General features: G+C 34.7%; 1 protein-coding gene across 3 annotated transcripts; it reads right to left on the bottom strand.

Moving 5' to 3' along the window:
* Window positions 1–5,941: 5,941 nt before the first annotated feature.
* On the bottom strand, window positions 5,942–18,404 carry LOC107568793 (WW domain binding protein 1-like). Of its 3 annotated transcripts, none has more exons than XM_016254772.1 (4): window positions 18,047–18,404; window positions 9,672–9,774; window positions 8,560–8,721; window positions 5,942–7,641 (listed from the first exon to the last, which is right to left on the bottom strand). In XM_016254772.1, the coding sequence occupies exons 1-4, from the start codon at window positions 18,104–18,106 to the stop codon at window positions 7,109–7,111; spliced, it is 858 nt and encodes a 285-aa protein (XP_016110258.1). In that variant the 5' UTR covers window positions 18,107–18,404; the 3' UTR covers window positions 5,942–7,108. The 3 variants fall into 3 exon arrangements, with proteins under 3 accessions (XP_016110258.1, XP_016110260.1, XP_016110261.1); XM_016254774.1 differs by having other exon boundaries at window positions 9,672–9,771; XM_016254775.1 differs by lacking the exon at window positions 18,047–18,404 and adding an exon at window positions 11,353–11,391.
* Between the last annotated feature and the right edge of the window lie 514 nt (window positions 18,405–18,918).

Here is an 18,918-nt window from a genome sequence, read left to right as displayed (position 1 = left end):
GAGAGAGAGAGAGAGAGCACAAGTGTGAGAGAGAGAGAGAGGGGGTCACATCACAGTGGAGTCAGCTGTCTTAACCGTGGCTTGTGTACAGCACACATACCAGCTTCATCACTGTCTGTCACTACTCTGTTCCCCTTTCGGGCTCTGTCTTTACATTTATTTTGAAAGATGAAGCTTGCGATTATGGTAAGGGGCGTTACATTTCTGACGAGTGCTTGCGGTGTTCGGCCAATCACAATGCACTGGGCCAGCTGGCCAATCAGAGCAGACTGTGCTTGTCGGAAGGAGGGACTTTGTAGAAAACGAAGCGTTTGAGAGAGGCGGGGCATAGAGGACCTACAATAATGTACAGTATTTGAAAAATAATGTGTTTTTTGAACATTAAAGCATGTCAACATATTCTGATACACCAAATACACAAAATAATGATCTTTTAAAAAAGCATCATATGACCCCTTTAAATTATTTTCTAGATACAGGAAAGTGATATCTTAAAATAAAATCTGAATAATTAAACAAATTGCCATCATTGTCAAACAATTGGTTCACTAACATCACTCCATTACTGAACCAATTTTCCAGAAACAAGGATTTCCTCTTATGTAAAATATTACAGTTGATCCAAATAAAAAAAATTGTGTGTCGAGAAATTATGCTTGTAAATAAGTGTCCAAGCCAAAAGCATTTGCTGATGATAACTGGAAAGTTTGATTGGGAGTTTACTAATGGAATAACTACACATTAATGCAGGAGGAACAACTGTCATGATGATTATGCATAAAGTACTGCAGTAAATGAATAATAAAATAACATGTAATAAAGCATATTACTATGGGATTATTTAAATGAAGTCGAGATAAGTGTTTCAGATGAATATATAACGTTAGCTGTGACTGAGATTTTCACATTTTAGACTCTTCTTTTGAGTTGTTATAATGTTCGAAGGCAAGATAAAGGCACGAAGCATAAGTTGTGTTTCGTTCATGTTTCATTTCATGAAACATTTCATTAGTAGTTGGACCTTCTGAACAAATGCGCCCTTCACTAAACGAATCGGTGTTTCGAATCTGAGTCTGACCGAGAGTCGAAGCGACTCTGACTGAACGAGACATCTCGTTTGTGAACAAACTGAACTGTCAGTCATTCTTGAGATGTGGGACAAAACAGGTCCAGCAAGGGTAACTGCTATTAGCTTTAAAAATATATATATATTTATTAATATATTAATTAATTTTAAATGTCATGAGGGATTAATAACAGAATGTATTTAACACAATTATCACCTTCAATTTAATTTTCTCATTATTATACCAAATCTGTGTTTCTTAATGTCCTCTCACTACGTCTAAAACAGTGTGTCCAAGTCCACAGAGAAGGGTTCAATCATTCATATGCAATAAAATGGATTAAAACAATTTTTAATGATGAAAAATAGCTATTTTTTATCAAAAGCAACACTTAATAATATCTCCTATCAAAGCAAGGTTGTTTTTTAATGACACATGCATGTTTCATAAGATTTTAAAGTTGCGTCCCCACTTTTTGTCAACACCGTCAGACATTCAATAAAATGTCAAGTCAAGTTTATTTGTACAGCGCCTTTCACGATACAAATCGTTGCAAAGCAACTTTACAGCAAATTAAGTTTCTACAATATTTAGTGGTAGCTTATCAGTGGTGACTGTCAGTTAATGTACATATGGCAGAAATGTACGGAAAAATCAATTTAAGACGTAAAAATGTAATAAAATCAGGGAATATCAGGGGCAGCTGTCACTCTAAAGGACCCCCTTTCCACAGTTCACCTCTGCAGAGTACACTGTAAAAAATAAGTGTAATTTTAACTGTAAAAGTTTGTAAAAACGCTACGGAATTTTTTTTTTAATATGTTAACAGTAAGTTCCCGTACTATATACAGGGAAAAACTGTAAAATATCTAACCAGACATTTCATGTAATTTTACAATAAAATGCTGTTAATTTTACAGTTTTTAGAAGTAAAACTAACAAATCAATGTATAATTTACATTCAAAAACTGTAAACTGATATTCCCAGAATTCCCTGCATGACACTCCACATTTGAAAGAATTTTGTTTAAATTTTAATGATGAAAAAGAGCTTGTTTTATTAAAAGCAACACTTAATAATATCTCCTATCAAAGCAAGGTTGTTTTTTTAATGACACATGCATGTTTAATACATGCTTTTTGTCAACACCGTCAGACATTCAATAAAATGTAATAAAATCAGGGAATATCAGGGGTAGCTGTCACTCTAAAGGACCCCCTTGCCACAGTTCACCTCTGCAGAGTACATCAGTGTCAGACAGGCTCTGCTAAGTTTTAGTTTTAGAATATTTTAAATCCTAATGTTAATATTTCCTGTGTCACAGCCATGATATGTCAACACCATCTTCCAATTTCTGAGGAAATTATTTGAAATATTTAGATCATTTTATTCTCCTGAAGCAGGTTCCATTAGCATCTAGCATGAACAGCAAACAATAAAATGGCTACTGCATGAACTCCATTGGTTTTGTGAAAGAAATGCCAAATTTGTCAACACCGTCAGATGTCACCACCATAAGATTTTGTGTTCCAATGATATATCAAAATACTTAAATGTGACTCTTGAATAAAAGCTTTATAAACAATTAACATACTCACTGTTTGTTGTGCTTGTTTTAATACAGTAATTGACTGATTCAATGTATTTGATCGTTCAAATTATTACAAATTCAGGTTTTCGTCACCTCCCTCAGATGTGTCAACTCCGTCAGTTGAATATTTTGATAACATTTCATTATGATATTTTATATTTGTTGTGGAATTGTTGGTCACATGTGAAAGTGTAATCTGTCTGCTAACACGAGAATGTGTTTTGAAATGTTAAAAACATCTTGAATGCTGTTAAAGATAAAGCTGAAATTATATTACACAGTCCAAGGTAAAAAAAGCACATTTTGTTAAAAAAGTATCAAAGCATAGCTCAGTAGCTTAGTACAAATAAGATACATAAATGTAGTTTCATTTATCGGAGTACAAGGTTTTATTTTTTCAATTTTGCACCCTGTTTTGTCCCACTTCTCAAAAATGACTGCTAGGACATCTCGTTCGTAAAAAAAACAACAACAACAACAACAAAAAAACAAACTAAATGTACTGTGACATGACGGACTGAGCGAGAAGTGGCGGTGATATAAAAGTGTACAAATAGTGATTTAAAAATAAATAAACATGCTGTAAAATATTTTATTCATTTATTGATTCTTACGTAGAAATGTAGACAAGCAATTTAATAAAGAATAAGAGATGTTTAGATTGAACTCAATCTCAGCCTTTGTGTGTGTGTGTGTGTGTGTGTGTGTGTGTTTATTTATTTATTGACTCAATAACATAAGGCACTGGAAACTTTAAACCAGTTCACTAAAAAGATGTGTTCATTGGCAGTTCCTGTTTGGAGCTTATAATATGACAAAACTATTTGAATTTGTATTGTATATATTTGAATTATTGACAAGTGGCATTTATCAAAACTGAATATTATGTGGCATTTAACATAGTTCAGATTTTTTAAACTTGAATATTGAACATTTGAAATTTATCACAACTGATTTTTTTTAATAGCAGAGTTTTATAGACACGTATTTTCAAACAGTGAATTTTTTTATCCAAATTCTTTGACTGCAAATATCCAGTTTTTAAAAATACAGCTTCAAGTTTTCAAGATGAAATTCATAACATCAAATTCAATATTCTAAAATTCAATATGCAGAAATTCAGATCGTACAGAAAGTAGGTCAGAGGTCATCCACAGGGAAGAGCAGATGATCTCCGAAAAGTCAAACGAAGCATTTTAGCCAATTAATAGTTTTTGTCATATTATAAACTCCATATTCCTGATCTCGTTAGTGAACCTATTCAAAGATTCGAGTCACTGGAATGAATCAGAATCCCTGCCGCTATTACATTGTCATTAAAATAAAAAACAAGGAACAAATGAAAACACTTATACATGTTATTTTGATTTGCGTTTAATTGAAAGTGTCACGATTTTTGCATAACACAAGATAAGATAAAAATATGAACTGCGCCACAACTTGTATCATTACATAGATTATTGCAAAGTTAGACAAAAAATCAGCAGTTCAGTAATATATCAGAGAAAGAGATTGATTCATAGGTATATGTCTCCAAGCTAGCACTAATATTAATAGATTGTCATCACAGAGACAAGAGCAGCAAATCTCTTTACTAATAACATTCGTTAGGGCAGTGAAATAAATGAATTTGTTATCATGGAGAGCTTTGAAAGAGTGCTTCAGTGGTCATGGAGGAACTGAAGCTACTTTGGTGCAGAAATACAAAAATAAATCATTTTATTAATGACATATGTATGGCTCATTAGTTTGCATGTGAAACGAAAATCAAGGCACTTTGAAAAGTATATGACCTGAAAATCAAACGCACAGCTTTTGAGCTTTCATGAAGAAAAGCTTTTGTATAGAACTATATATTCTATGAGGCTAATGTTCAAGATGATACTGGACAATTGGCATGTGAAACTGTATTTAGAGTGGTTGCAACAGTGCAAAAATGATATAAAAAGGCACTTGAAAAATCACATTACCACCATACAGCTTAATCAAATCTGTACCCATGTGTCATCTAACATCAAGTTCAACAATTATGTGTATATTATTTTAAAAACAGCAAAATGTTTCTGCATTTATATCAATGGCTAAGCACCTAGAATAACTGACTTTAAGCAGTAAATGTTTGTGTACTAAAGACACCTCCCTTTGGCAAGGTTTTTATCCCTACAGGTTCAAAGGAATATACATTATGTAGTGTTTGCATGCAACCAAATCTGATGGTTAGCATTAATAAAGCAGCACTTATAAGCTCCAAGCCTAATTCCAACATTTGACCCATGTCATAATCTGTATAGTCAACTTTGGCTATTAAAACGCAGATTTATGAATCAAACTTGTTCTGAATACCAAACACACATGAATCATGAATAATTCATCAAAGCATACAGCAGCCAAAAAAATAGAAGACAATATAAACATACAAAATATTAAGACTATATGTAAATACTTTGTATTTGAAATGAATATGATTCATTCAGAAGAATGTGATTGTGCAAAACAAAAACCTAATACACAGCAGTAAGATTTGTCCCATTACATTAGGGAAAGTCGACATGGAGATTAAAAGCACACGGTCTTTTTTTTGGTGTTCAGTCCGTTTTTAGATTGCTCTCGGATTGTCCTGAGACACTGAGAGTTCAAGCACACCAGTGTTTACATATTTAGAATCTCAGTCCTAAGATTGCACAGTTAAAGTCTGGTCACATTATAAAATTTCAGCGAGATTTCAAAGGTAAAAAAAAGCTCCATTCTCAACAGTGTAGCGATGCATGAAGCACTGCTCACACAGAGGTCAATTTCAAACCAAGCAGCTTTCTGTTGGTGAATGCAACACATTCCCGTTACCAACTTGAACACGAGCGAAATCTCATGTTCACATGGATTGCAAAATTTTGTGGGTGAAGTCATTTCAATTGCAGAGTAAATGTGGCCGCACCTGGTGGATGTCTTATGGTGCGTCATGTCGTTGACCCATGTCATAATCTGTATAGTCAACTTTGGCTATTAAAACGCAGATTTATGAATCAAACTTGTTCTGAATACCAAACACACATGAATCATGAATAATTCATCAAAGCATACAGCAGCCAAAAAAATAGAAGACAATATAAACATACAAAATATTAAGACTATATGTAAATACTTTGTATTTGAAATGAATATGATTCATTCAGAAGAATGTGATTGTGCAAAACAAAAACCTAATACACAGCAGTAAGATTTGTCCCATTACATTAGGGAAAGTCGACATGGAAATTAAAAGCACACGCCGTGTGCCACACGGTCTTTTTTTTTGGTGTTCAGTCCGTTTTTAGATTGCTCTCGGATTGTCCTGAGACACTGAGAGTTCAAGCACACCAGTGTTTACATATTTAGAATCTCAGTCCTAAGATTGCACAGTTAAAGTCTGGTCACATTATAAAATTTCAGCGAGATTTCAAAGGTAAAAAAAAAGCTCCGTTCTCAACAGTGTAGCGATGCATGAAGCACTGCTCACACAGAGGTCAATTTCAAACCAAGCAGCTTTCTGTTGGTGAATGCAACACATTCCCGTTACCAACTTGAACACGAGCGAAATCTCATGTTCACATGGATTGCAAAATTTTGTGGGTGAAGTCATTTCAATTGCAGAGTAAATGTGGCCGCACCTGGTGGATGTCTTATGGTGCGTCATGTCGGAAAGATCGTATTTACAAGTTGAACGCACATGATTGCCACCAAAAAGTTGTAATTACAAAGTAGCAAAATATGGATATTGGAGTTTCTGAGTTACAGACATATTGACAGTAAATTAGGTGAAATATTTTTCCCCTTTTTTTTATTTTTTATTTACAATAAAACTAGCTATGCTGCATGTACAAAAGTATTGTACAATTACAATAGAATATGATTCAATTTACAGCACCTTGAAATAAAAATAGTAAAAATGCACAAACACACCTTGTGTGCATTCCTTATTCATTATTTTGTGGATTATTTATTTATTTAGTAGAAAAGGTACAACGCCATCTTTCTCCAACCACAGTGATTTGAACGCATCTGATGCCATAATTACGACTCAACTCGTAAATACGAATCTCCCAGGAGTGCCTGAACGCACCATTACAGCACCACATGTATTGTCTAATGGAGCAAGTAGAGCCCATCCTTGTGCACTTTTGGGCTTTTTAACTGCATAAAACATGCTCTGTACATAAAACAACAATGCGGAGAGCATCCAATTGTTTCCTCTCACTTTTTCTTTCGCCATCTCACTCTTTTTTTCCCTGTAATGTCATGCATTTAGCTTTGTGATTCTGTGTTACTATGTTGTGGAGCCTCTTGTTCATTAACAGTATGCAAATAGAGGCAGACAGGATGAGGTTGAGATTGAGGCACAGGCGATGCTCCACGCTCCACTCTGTTTTCTGGGGACAGAAGTCCCTGACTTTCCTCTCCATAGGAATGAAGGCCTCATTCCTCGCAGAAAGAGTCCTCTTGGTCCTCCTCTCTCAAAAGCCCCTCGAATTCTTTGGGCTCATGGCTCTCTAAGCATTGCCCACAAACACACACTTCAATCCCAGAGTCCCCCGTAAATCTGCGGTGCCTTCCCAGAATCCTCTCTTTCTCGTCATACATTGCCACATTCCTTAGCGGCTCCTTCCTGCACTCGTTCTGTTTGTCCATGCTGGGAGGCTGCTCTAAGGGCAGAGTGCTCTGTGCGGATCTGCCCCCCTCTAACTTGATCTCGCCCTTGCTGTCTTCTTTCTGGTGGTACCCGTTAGAGGTATGGATGTCCTCTATGTTTAGTCCGGAACAGAGTGTGTCAGATGCAGGGGGCAATGGAGCGGTCTGTCTGGGTGCACACTGCACATCCTGCTGGTCAGTGGTTAAAGGGCTGGTGTAGGTCGGAGGGCCGGCATTTAAGGCACTATATGGAGGAGGGGGCGTAGCGGGCCGATGCACTGCCTCCTCATAGTCTGGAAGGAGATTGTTGGGTAGGAATCCTGAAAGATAAAGAATGGTGAGAAAATGTCGAGAATAGCTGGGAGAATTTGAAGCATTCAAAATTCAGACTTTGTTTTTGGTTGAAGAACTACATTTGTAAACACTTTAAAGGGACACTCTCATATTGTTCCAAACTTGTATAACTTTCTTATGGAAGCCCATTTTTGCCAAAATAATAATAATAATAAATACAAAATCATGCTTTGGTAAATCATAATGACATAAATTCAAAATTATGACATAAAACACTTCTGTGTGTAATTATGACTTTAAATTTTGACTTTTTTCCCCCTCACACTAAGTCATAATTATGAGATAAAGTCATTATTATGACATGAAACATTGAGTCTGTCAATTAGAACTTTCTATTTCAACTACCTCATAATTATCATAGTATTATGATAGATTTGTTTTGCTCATTTTTATTATAATTTGAACTTATAACGTTTTATCATACCTTTTTATTATAATTGACTTCTTATAATGACTTAGTATGTCAATCATGTTTTGGCAAACATACTTTTGAATTTCTATGCCACAATTACAGTTTTTATATCATAATTTTAACTTTTAGGCCATAATTTTTACACTATTACTTAGTATGTCATAATAATAACACCATGTCATAGTTTTAACTTTTTATGTCAGTTTTGACTTAGCATTTCATAATTTCAACATTTGAGATCAATTTTGACTTATGTCATTATTCTCGTTATTTGTTTCACGCTTCGGGCATATTTCTTCTAGCATAAATATAAAAATAGCATACTGATGACTTTCCTAACTATTTTGAAATGACTTTTCAAGTCAGTTTTATTTGATTATTATTACTCTAGCTTTTAAATTCCCTTAATTTCCAGGGTTTCTGCTAAAAGAATAATAATTTAAAAAACTTTAAATAAGAAGGATGACATTACTGAAGTAGAAGGGCAGTGATGTGTAGTTGTGAACCTCTCTGTAGGCAATGAGGTTGATCTCGTGCTGTCGTTGTTGTTGTTGCAGTCTGTGTTTGGTGCGACGATGATGACAAACGCAGCAGCAGCTCAGGATGAAGATGATGGCCCACACCAGCCAGAACCCTGCAGAAAAAAATAAACCACATGGAAAAAATCCTGCACACAAACCAACAAAATATTTTAAATGACTTTGTACGCAATACAGCTACTTAAAACCTGACCAATTCCTCTTAGACTAAAACCACAGATAATGCACAAACGGTCCTCTGCATAAGGATTTGTGAGATTCGTCATTTTTACTCCAGTTTGCAGAAGGTCAAGCATCTTAAGCTTTTCTCCTCATTACAGCATATATGTGACCCTGGACCACAAAACCAGAATTATGTCAGAATTATGTATATTTGTAGCAATAGTCAAAAATACATTGTATGGGTCAAAATAGATTTTTCTTTTATACCAAAAAATCATTAGGATATTAAGTAAAGATCATGTTCCATTAATATGTTTAGTACATGTCCTACTGTAAATATATTAAACCTTAATTTTTGATTAGTAATATGCATTGCTAAGAACTTCATTTGGACAAATTTAAAGGCGATTTTCTCAGTATTTTGATTTTTTTTGCACCTCAGATTCCAGATTTTCAAATAGTTGTATCTCAGCCAAGTACTATCCTAACAAACCATACATCAATGGAAAGCTTATTTATTCAGCTGATCTATAAATCTCAATTTTAAAAAATTGACCCTTATGACTGGTTTTGTGGTCCAGGGTCACATATTCCGTTTAGTTCTTCTGAGCCTCTTAAGGCTTGGTCTCATTTATTCCTGCACAGCAAAATTCCACAGGCAAAATAAAGTCATCTCAATGGCAATCAGCATAATCAGGAAATGCACCTGATATTGAAGAAATGTCACGTTTGATTCAAGTTTATTGAATTTTTGGAAGTTTAATTTCATCATCATTCCTGTATCACACGGTGCCTCCTTTGCCATTCTAGGGTAAATGTGACCAAGCCTTTATAAATTCCTATCAAACATTGTGACCCTGATTAAACACAATGATGCACTTACACCAGAGTTCATAGTAGTAGCTACAGCACTGGGACTCTCCACAACAGTGTCCTGTCTCACACACGTAGCTTTTATTATTCACACCCTCACAGTGAAGTACCTGCTGGGGAAAACAAACAAATAAAATAAAATATAAAAGCAGGATACAAGATAAATGTCTTGTGGATTCAACAATTATCTCTAGAACAGCAAATCTTAAAGCAATAGTTCACCCTAAAATGAATATTTGCTGAAAATGTACTTACCCTCAGGCCATCCAAGATGTAGATGAGTTTGTTTCGATTTGGAGAAATGCTTCATTGCATCACTTGCTCACCAATGGATCCTCTGCAGTGAATGGGTGCCATCAGAATGAGAGTCCAAACAGCTGATAAAAACCTCACAATAATTCACACGACTCCAGTCCAACAATTAACGTGAAAAGAAGTGTTTGTGTAAGAAACAAATCCATTATGGAGACGTTTTTAACTTCAAACCATTGCTTCCAACTAAAATAATAAAAATAGGAGTCCTCTATCCACAATATTGCTTTCTCTCTGCAGAGGAACCATTGCTGGGCAAGTGATGTAATGCTAAATTTCTCCAAACCTGTTCCCATGAAGAAACAAACACATCTACAGCTTGGATGGCCTAAGGGTAAAAAAAAAAGTAAATTGTCATCAAATAAACTAATGGGGGGGATGCTTTCCGAGATGCTTAAAAATAGAAAATATTTGGATAAATGGTATGGTAATATTATGTGTGAAACAACTTATACCTTATGCCTATATGGTTATTATTAAGCAACAATATATGTACCATGGTATACAAACATTCACTTCCACTGTATTTACAGCTTATACTATCACTGTACTATTTTACCACCAAAGTACATGCAACTGTTTACAAATAAAATAATGAATCAGTTCAGCTCATTTTAAGCAGTGATAAACTATTCACACACAAACACAATGCCATATTTGGGTGCAATTTGTGTTTACAGTAAATAGGTTAATCATCTGTGTGAAATAAAGCAACAAATTTGTCAGGTAAAACCCTGAATCAAACATTATACCAGAAAAGTTGGTCAATGACAAATAAGAATGTCCAGAAATGAAGAAGAATTAAATGAAACCTAGTTTGTCGAAAACAATTTTTTATACCATTCTCGAAAAATGTCATGTGGAGTATCAATTTAAAAAACATTTTCCCTACACCTTAAATGCATATAAACATCTTAATTATTATTTTCAAAAAAGGGTTTTAGACATATTATTCAAGACAAAAACATACTATTATACAAATATCTTCGCACCTCATGATGTTTACAACCTGAAATAACCCTATAGATCTGGAGGGGGAAAGCACAATGTCACTGAACAAAGCACTGGCTCCAAAATCCAAAAACTTTTGTTCCATGTCAAATCCAAACATAAAAGAACAAAAGCTGCCTGAACATCTAATTGATTTGATAGTGTCACACTGTCAATGTTGTGTACAGTGAAATCTAACAACTTACTTAACCTTTTCAATTAGCTTTCTTTCTCTTTCTAAAGGAAATCCAGTTACACATTAAGCACACCCAGTTACCATACAGGTAGATCAGAACAAAACAAGCAGAAACCTTTGAAAAGGCATGTTAGTTTCATTTCATGCATCAGTTAATGAATAAATAAGAAAGTTAGGTGATCCAGTTATCTACCATTCTTGTCTTCAGGTGCAGTATAGACATGATACTCCACAGTCCTTCAGCCTTGTGAAAGTCCGTTCAGCGCAACAGTCATGATACAGGAGAAGAACAGGGGCACGCAAAAACACACACACTTCACTCAAGGGCCAGGGACTGGTCTACAGAAAACTACAGGCAGCAGAGCATAAGAAGGGCTGCATTATAATGAGATGCTCCCTCAATATGGGAGGAGACAGCTCAAAATAAAACGAAGAGGTATAAGAAGTTTTGTTCTGTCCTAGTTTGTGAGATCCTATAACACACCAAAATTTCCTTCACTTTTTTGCTGTTAAGTCTGCCTATAAATGTAAAAAAATAAATAAATGTAAAGTGCTGCCATAATAAAAAAATAAGGATAAACTAAGGAAAAAAACATTTCCATTACTTGAAAAAAATGTTCACTGAAATAATAAAATAAATAAGTTTACGTTTTTGTATATTTTATTATTATTTTAGATTTTATTTCATCTAGTCTCCAAGGCAACATTTCTCATTTCCATTTAGTTTAACTTGATGTACTAAAATAACTAAACTCAAATAAAAATAATAAATTGTTATATTTTTTACGAAGACTACATTAAAACCACTCATGTTACATAAAAAAAAAATACATTATCTTGGGAAAACAAATTGTATGGAGTGGAGTTTTCTCCGTGTCACTGATGGTGGGTTCAGAGAAATGTCCACTCAGTAGACAAGCAAGGTGAGGGAGAATTTTAAGGCGAAAAAAAAAGTTTTGTGCAGGCTATTTCAAATTGGCATAACAATTAAATATGCTTATACTACTTGTTATGAGGGACAATATATGATAATCTTGCTATGTCAATATCCTAACAAACAGAATAAATACCATTAAATAACGTTTAGTTGCCGATATACATCAAGCTTTTCATGTGACATTGCCAATTTTGTAAAAGGTATACTGATCATACACAAAAAGTGCGTTGAAACCCAGACACACAAAGCTGCTGCTGTGGTAACAAACAACAATACCTTGTACAATACTTGCTTGACTAACATTTATTTGAGGAATTATATTTATAATAGGTTATTGAGTTTGTACTTTCTGGTCCCGCACTGCCTATTGATTTAGTTGGTTTTAATAAAGATGTCAATATTGGCTAAAGCTGATTAAGGGAACACTTAAGTTTAATGTACAATGATCATAATGCAAGACTATCCCTAGTAAAACATGATAACTGAATGAAATCCCTAGTAAAACCTGATAACTTAACGAAATATATTATGAAATATATTGAAAAAAAATGTGTGTGTATTAGATTTAATTTTAAAAATAGATAAAAAAAAAGAAAAAAGATTGTAAATATGGTTTTTGGCAGTTAAATTCCATAGAATTTATGGTGAAACTAGTACATTCATATATACATTTGATTTATACATTTAACAAAACAATGAAATCATTATATGTAAATAGTTATTAGCTATAGTTTTTATTTTTCGTCCTTCGGATGAGACGTTGATTGTCTGTTAATTGGCTTCATCACTCTGTCTCCTCTCCACTGATAAGCTGGTGTGTGGTGGGCGTTCTGGCGCACTATGGCTGCCGTCGCATCATCCAGGTGGATGCTGCACACTGGTGGTGGATGAGGAGATACCCCCTGACAATGTAAAAGCGCTTTTAGTGCCTAGAAAAGCGCTATATAAATGCAACTAATTATTATTATTTTTGAAATGATGTGCATTAGGCTATTTTGTTACATATTGCATTAAATTAGTGATGTATGAGTAACATTGGTTAATGAATATGTCAGTTCATATTGTTTAAAGTCACAAATTTGATCAACTTTAAATCAGCATGACCATCTATTTTACATCTTATATCATAACGACGTATCAGTATAATCAGTACATTAAAAGTATTTAAGTAGTTCATGTAGGCTGTTAAATTGACATTAAAATATAGGCACCAAAAATGTCTTTCCATAATGCCTGAAACACTGCTAAAATATTGTTTTACGACAGATTTTCTAGCAACCACAGCTGCCAGTTTTTACTACACATTACAGCCATTACCAAGCTGTAATCATAAATTCAAGACCAAATAGAATTCCAGAAATGTCTCCACTCTGCTGAGCAGGTCAAGAACATTATTTTCATTTTCAAGGACTGTCACAGCACTTTGCGTGTCTCATTTATCACGAACCACAAATATCTGCAATTAACCAATGCTAATTCTGCAATATGAAGCTGGACATACTGTTTCTGGTTATTATTAAACACACAGTGACCCAAAAAAAGTAGTTGGACGTTTAAGCAGCACACAATAAATCACATTCCATTGAATACTAAATATCAAGCCATGTGGAAACTGCAAGCAACAAATGATGCAAGACTTTTTCTCAGAATGAATTCTACTTTGCTGACCCATTTTTGAAATTACTCTCAACCAAATGGTGTCAAGGTCATTTTAAGTCAATGTATGAAGTCTCAAGTTCACACAAGTGTGCTAGCAGAGTAACCACACAGACAATCTTAAAAACAACGTTTTCAAAAGTGCATTTTCACATTGATGTCACAGAAGAACCATTTTGGGTTCTCCAAAGTTTCAGTGAATCATTTTTAAAAGAACCTTTTTTTTTTCTCAGTGCATGTGAACGAATAATAACCTTTTTCCACTATAAATAACCTTTTGTCCAATAGAAAGGGTCCGCTGATGTTAAAATGGTCCTTGTGGAACCATCAATGCCAATACCTTTATTTTGAAGAGTGGAGTTTATCACAATAACTACATGAACACATAGTTCGTCATCCAGGAAGTACATCTACTTGGTTTAACTTTTTTTTTTTTTTTTCATTGTTTTCCCTGAAAAATGTGCCTTCTTACAAATAAATGGCACTTGGTTTTTATGAGTGATTTTTTTACTTTTTTTATTGTCCAAAAGCATGCGAGTAACATGTGAGAGATGCATATAGATCATGGCAGATTGAACTAATTCTTTGCAGCTCTGGAGACTCTGTCCATATCCGGTTTCAGTGCCAGAAAACATTATATTAGAAAAGTAATTGAAGTTTAACAGGTTATAATGAGAAGCTGCTGAAAGCAGCAGATAATGTTGGCCAGTCTAATAACGCTACTTGACTAACCAACATTGTTTTCCACAGTCTTAGTGAGAAGTGGAATATCAGCAACAGCATATGATCTGGTATTATATGATAATCCTGTAATTGAACTGGCTATGGCCACTTAAAGCAGTTGATTGACTTGGCCACTGGTGTGCAATATTAATCCTAGCTTTCATTCTCTTCAGCAATGCCAAATATCTTAATAAATAACACAAGAGATGAATGCTAACACTGAGTCAGCTAAAACGCAAGAGTCTTTAATGAGGAACTGACAACAAAGCATATACGGTATTACACAATACACTCAGCAGAATTCTCTTTAACTTGCTACTAGGGCTGTGCGATATGGCCAAAAAATTATCATGATACAATTTTATTATCAGTCGGTAACAATAATTATCAAGATAAATTTTAAATTTTTATTCCTTTCAAGTTTAAATTAGGCTTGTTGCGATAGTCAGTGTTGATGGTGTTATCAGGGTTTCATTTTTTTATAGTAATAAAAATCATTTTGTTCAGTTGGAGAACAGACACTACAATTAAAAACTGAACGTGGCTGCTCAATACGTCTTTAATTGATTTTTCCGTACATTTCTGCCATATGTACATTAACTGACATTCACCACTGATAAGCTACCACTAAATATTGTAGAAACTTAATTTGCTGTAAAGTTGCTTTGCAACGATTTGTATGGTGAAAAGCGCTGAACAAATAAACTTGAATTGAATTGAAATGCAGCGTGCCGAACGACAGTCGCATCACAGATCAGCAGGAGTCAGATTTAATTTATCATGTGAAAAAAATGAGTCGAGTTGACCGACAAGAAGAGTGAGGTGAGACAGACAAGACGATGGCGAAAGATTTAGTTTCAAAACTAAATGCAAAAGTGCCTTTTTGGCAATATTTTACTTTATTTAAACTTTAATATTTGTGAAAAGTGAAAGTAAAATGCACAAGTGCATTTAGAAGCCATTTAAAAGCGAAAGAAAGCGAGGAAAAGAGGGAAAACCCCAACAAACTAAACAATTCTTTATGGCCAGAACATGACAAATACTTCACATTTTTGAATTCTGTACACTTGTCCAGTCATTTTTCTTTAACAAAATAAATATCTTAATAGAAAAATGTATTTCTTAGTATCTGCATGTTCTAATGAGTGATATTGTTTCAAATCATGAAACAGGTTTGTGTTGCCTGACTTTGATGACGCGTATCTTCAGCAGTTTGCAGTGCAGGCTGCAATATTAAAAATATTACTTTTTTCTCTCTCTCTCTTAGAAATGCACATTTGACAGTAGTAGCAGCTTGAGTTAGGATGCAGATGTAAATTTATGTTTATTATCAAAAAAAGTAACATCTGTAAAAATTGTAACAAGCTATTTTTTATATGGTGAAATTGAATTATTCTGACTTTGAGTTTTATTAAAATGAACCAATGGTCTTCCATAGTGGCATACGTTTAGATCATGATAACCACAGTTAAAACCCACACATATAGCACCTCAATACCATGGTAAAAATGTAACTATATATTGTTTAAATGCATTTAGTATAAATGCACAAACATTATCGCTTAACCACAAAAATACTGTAATTATATTCCATTACTCCTTTAATACAAGTCTGTGGTAATGATTTAATAAAATTCAATATGATTATCCCACATTTCTGCTACAATACCATGGTGCAGTTAGTTACTATAGTAAATCCATGGTAAATGATGGCGATTTGTAGATTGAAAAGCCTTCTGACTGCATCGTTGCGCACAGTGTTTCTCCTGTTTGCCAGCGCTGTTTCATCTGGCTTTAAACTAGTTTATCACCGAGTCATTTGTGTTCTTCTCTGAATCTTCAGGTTATGTGGCCGTCTGATAGAACTACAGTCTGTAGTTAACCTACTTCAGTACTGTCATTATCTTGTGAGCGATTTACAGGTTTTGTGCCATGTTTTTATACTACCACACTTCAATATGATTAAATGTCAATAGCCCATCAAGTTTCAAGGAACCGAATAGCATAACCACAGCAATTCTATATGTGGAGTCTGACAAGTCCTAATAGTAAAAAATTTACCCACCACTTCTTGTGAAAGCCAATTTTGTTCTACCATTTTATAAACCAGCTAGGGGGAATAAAAGCATCTTTCACTATAAAGTTTTTGGTTGGTGTATTTTTCACTCCTGCACAGACCCAGACACGTGCCAGTCGATCACTTTTTCTCGACTTTGCATTTACTGTATGCACTGACAAAATCCCAGGATTGACAGTTAAACCCAACAAGCAATGAAAAACAACTTGACAAAACCTGAAAGACAAAAAGGATCATTGACCTCAGCAACCCAACAAGAACTTCAAACCGACAATATCATCATTTACTAAAAGTGTCCTAGCCTTGTATTCTTTTTGAACTTCTATTACATCCAATAAAAAGAATAATATTACAATTTGATCTCAGGACCAGTAGATGAAAAAAGCACCAGTAACTCTATACACAGTGCAGTCATATTAGTTTACGTAACTATTCAAGCTATATTGTACTATTATTCTATATATTAGTATTCTATTAATAAATTGTACTAAGCTATATTGTAATAATATTCTCTATAAAATGTGAAATACGGTACATCACAACATGCAGAAAAATTATTTCAATAATAACTGTTTGTACTAAATGGGAAAGAAAATGCTCAAGACACCTTGCTACTATCAAAATATATAATTTCATATATTTGAATAAAACTGAGTGTGGCTCAAAATTCAGTTTGCTGTAACAGAAAAAAGACGGCTAACTCTGATTAAAAAAAAAATTCCTCAAAGGCCAATCAGAAAAATTAATAATAATAATACAAAAATCACTTCTTTGAATACAGACAAAGAGGTCAGCACTATCTTCACCAGTGATAACAAAATCCATTGACCTTTGTAAAGCAGAGAGACATCATACGTGTGATAGACGCATTACGTTGGTAGATAAATGACTGCTTCAAATTAAGTGTTGAATCACCATCATGTTGAACTTATATGGTTATGTGTTCATACTGATTTATTTATATTCACAACACAACTGGTCATAGTGTATTCTAGTTTAAAATTAGCCTATTTAATCTCAAAATCTGCCACAGTTGGTTTGTCAGCCACTGCTAACACTGTAGACTTTTGTTTACTGAACTTGGCCCAGATTTACTCTAAGAGGCAGTGTCTCAAACTCTAGGGAGGTGTCTACCTAGACAGCATTTTGGAAATCAAGTTTTGCCCAAAAATGCTGTCAAGTAAGCAGCTAACTACGATTTGAGACACAGCCCTACACTTCCGTGACCTGACGCACGTCTATCGGTTAGCACGCAAGACTTGTAACAAACAGATGTATCAGATTGCAAAAGAAACTCAACGTTGGTTGCACGCTGTTAAGAACCACAGACTGTTAACATGCGCTACAAACTGAGGATAAAAGGTGCATAGACTGCATACTGTTCAATCGGCTATAGTCAACAAGTGGCAGAGCCTGCAGCTTGCATTCTCTGCTCAAGTTTGACAAACAACAGGCACAAGACAAGCTGACCGAGCCATGCAAGACTTCTCTCACCTCATAGACACTAGCCTCGGTAGGGTTGGCAGATCCAGCGATATATAAAAACAAGCCCATTTTAAACAGGCTTATAGGACATTACAATGTCTCGGTGTTGCAAATAATCGTACGAAAGCGTGAAAGGCTCTCGCTCATGCATCGCCCGCCTTCTGCTGTGATTGGGACATGAGGGGAGGCACAGCAGTGGAGCAGCAGCATGAGCTCCGTGCCACTGGTTGCCCCCAACTATTACACAAGCGAGTCCCTGCGAAGTTGCGAACTGCACTTCAGGCACAGCTGGGTGTGGCGCAGTCACATCCTACACCGTGTGCGCAACGTGATGATGGGCCAAACTGTGCTTAGATCCGCCCAAAGAGGGAGCGTTTAAAGCAGTACTGGGGGTTTGAATGATCTCAGTGACTCGACTCATTTGAATTAAGTTTACGAAAAAGATTCACTTACTGAGACGTTGACCCTTTCTTTAGATTACATCGAAACGCCAATAGGAGGCGACAATGTGTTTATGGATTTATGTTTTTATTGTAATTATTTAAACTTTCACATTTAAATTCAAATGTTGAACGCCAGCGATGACAGAGATTTAGAACAAGGCACGGGGAATACAGATTTTATTTTAATTTTTTTTAATTATTGAGGATATTTTATTGAGGATATTTACGATATGGTAATAGTAAATGTAAATACAAGGCAGGTACTTTATAATTAGGTTTACATTTAAGATATATTGTTTTGTGAATGTGGTATCTGTCCACCAGGCAAACTTTAAGGTATCTATCTTCGTATTATCAGAAATGTCAACAGAAAAAAAAAAATGTTGCTGGAATTTTGAATTCCAATGCTGGAGTTTGAAGCCAGACATGTTTAGTGTA

The sequence above is a fragment of the Sinocyclocheilus grahami genome, unplaced genomic scaffold, assembly GCF_001515645.1.
Source record: "Sinocyclocheilus grahami isolate Dianchi unplaced genomic scaffold, SAMN03320097.WGS_v1.1 scaffold1280.1, whole genome shotgun sequence".
In the NCBI taxonomy this organism is placed as follows: Eukaryota; Metazoa; Chordata; class Actinopteri; order Cypriniformes; family Cyprinidae; genus Sinocyclocheilus; species Sinocyclocheilus grahami.
This window is presented reverse-complemented; position numbering and strand designations above follow the sequence as displayed.

Coding starts and splice junctions, on each gene's coding strand:
- LOC107568793 (XM_016254772.1), bottom strand. CDS start 18,106: ATGGGCTTGTTTTTATATATCGCTGGATCTGCCAACCCTACCGAGGCT. Junction 9,775..18,046: donor CCGAGGCTAGTGTCTATGAG/GTGAGAGAAGTC, acceptor TGTTTTCCCCAG/CAGGTACTTCACTGTGAGGG. Junction 7,642..8,559: donor ATCACTGCCCTTCTACTTCA/GTAATGTCATCC, acceptor TTTATCTTTCAG/GATTCCTACCCAACAATCTC.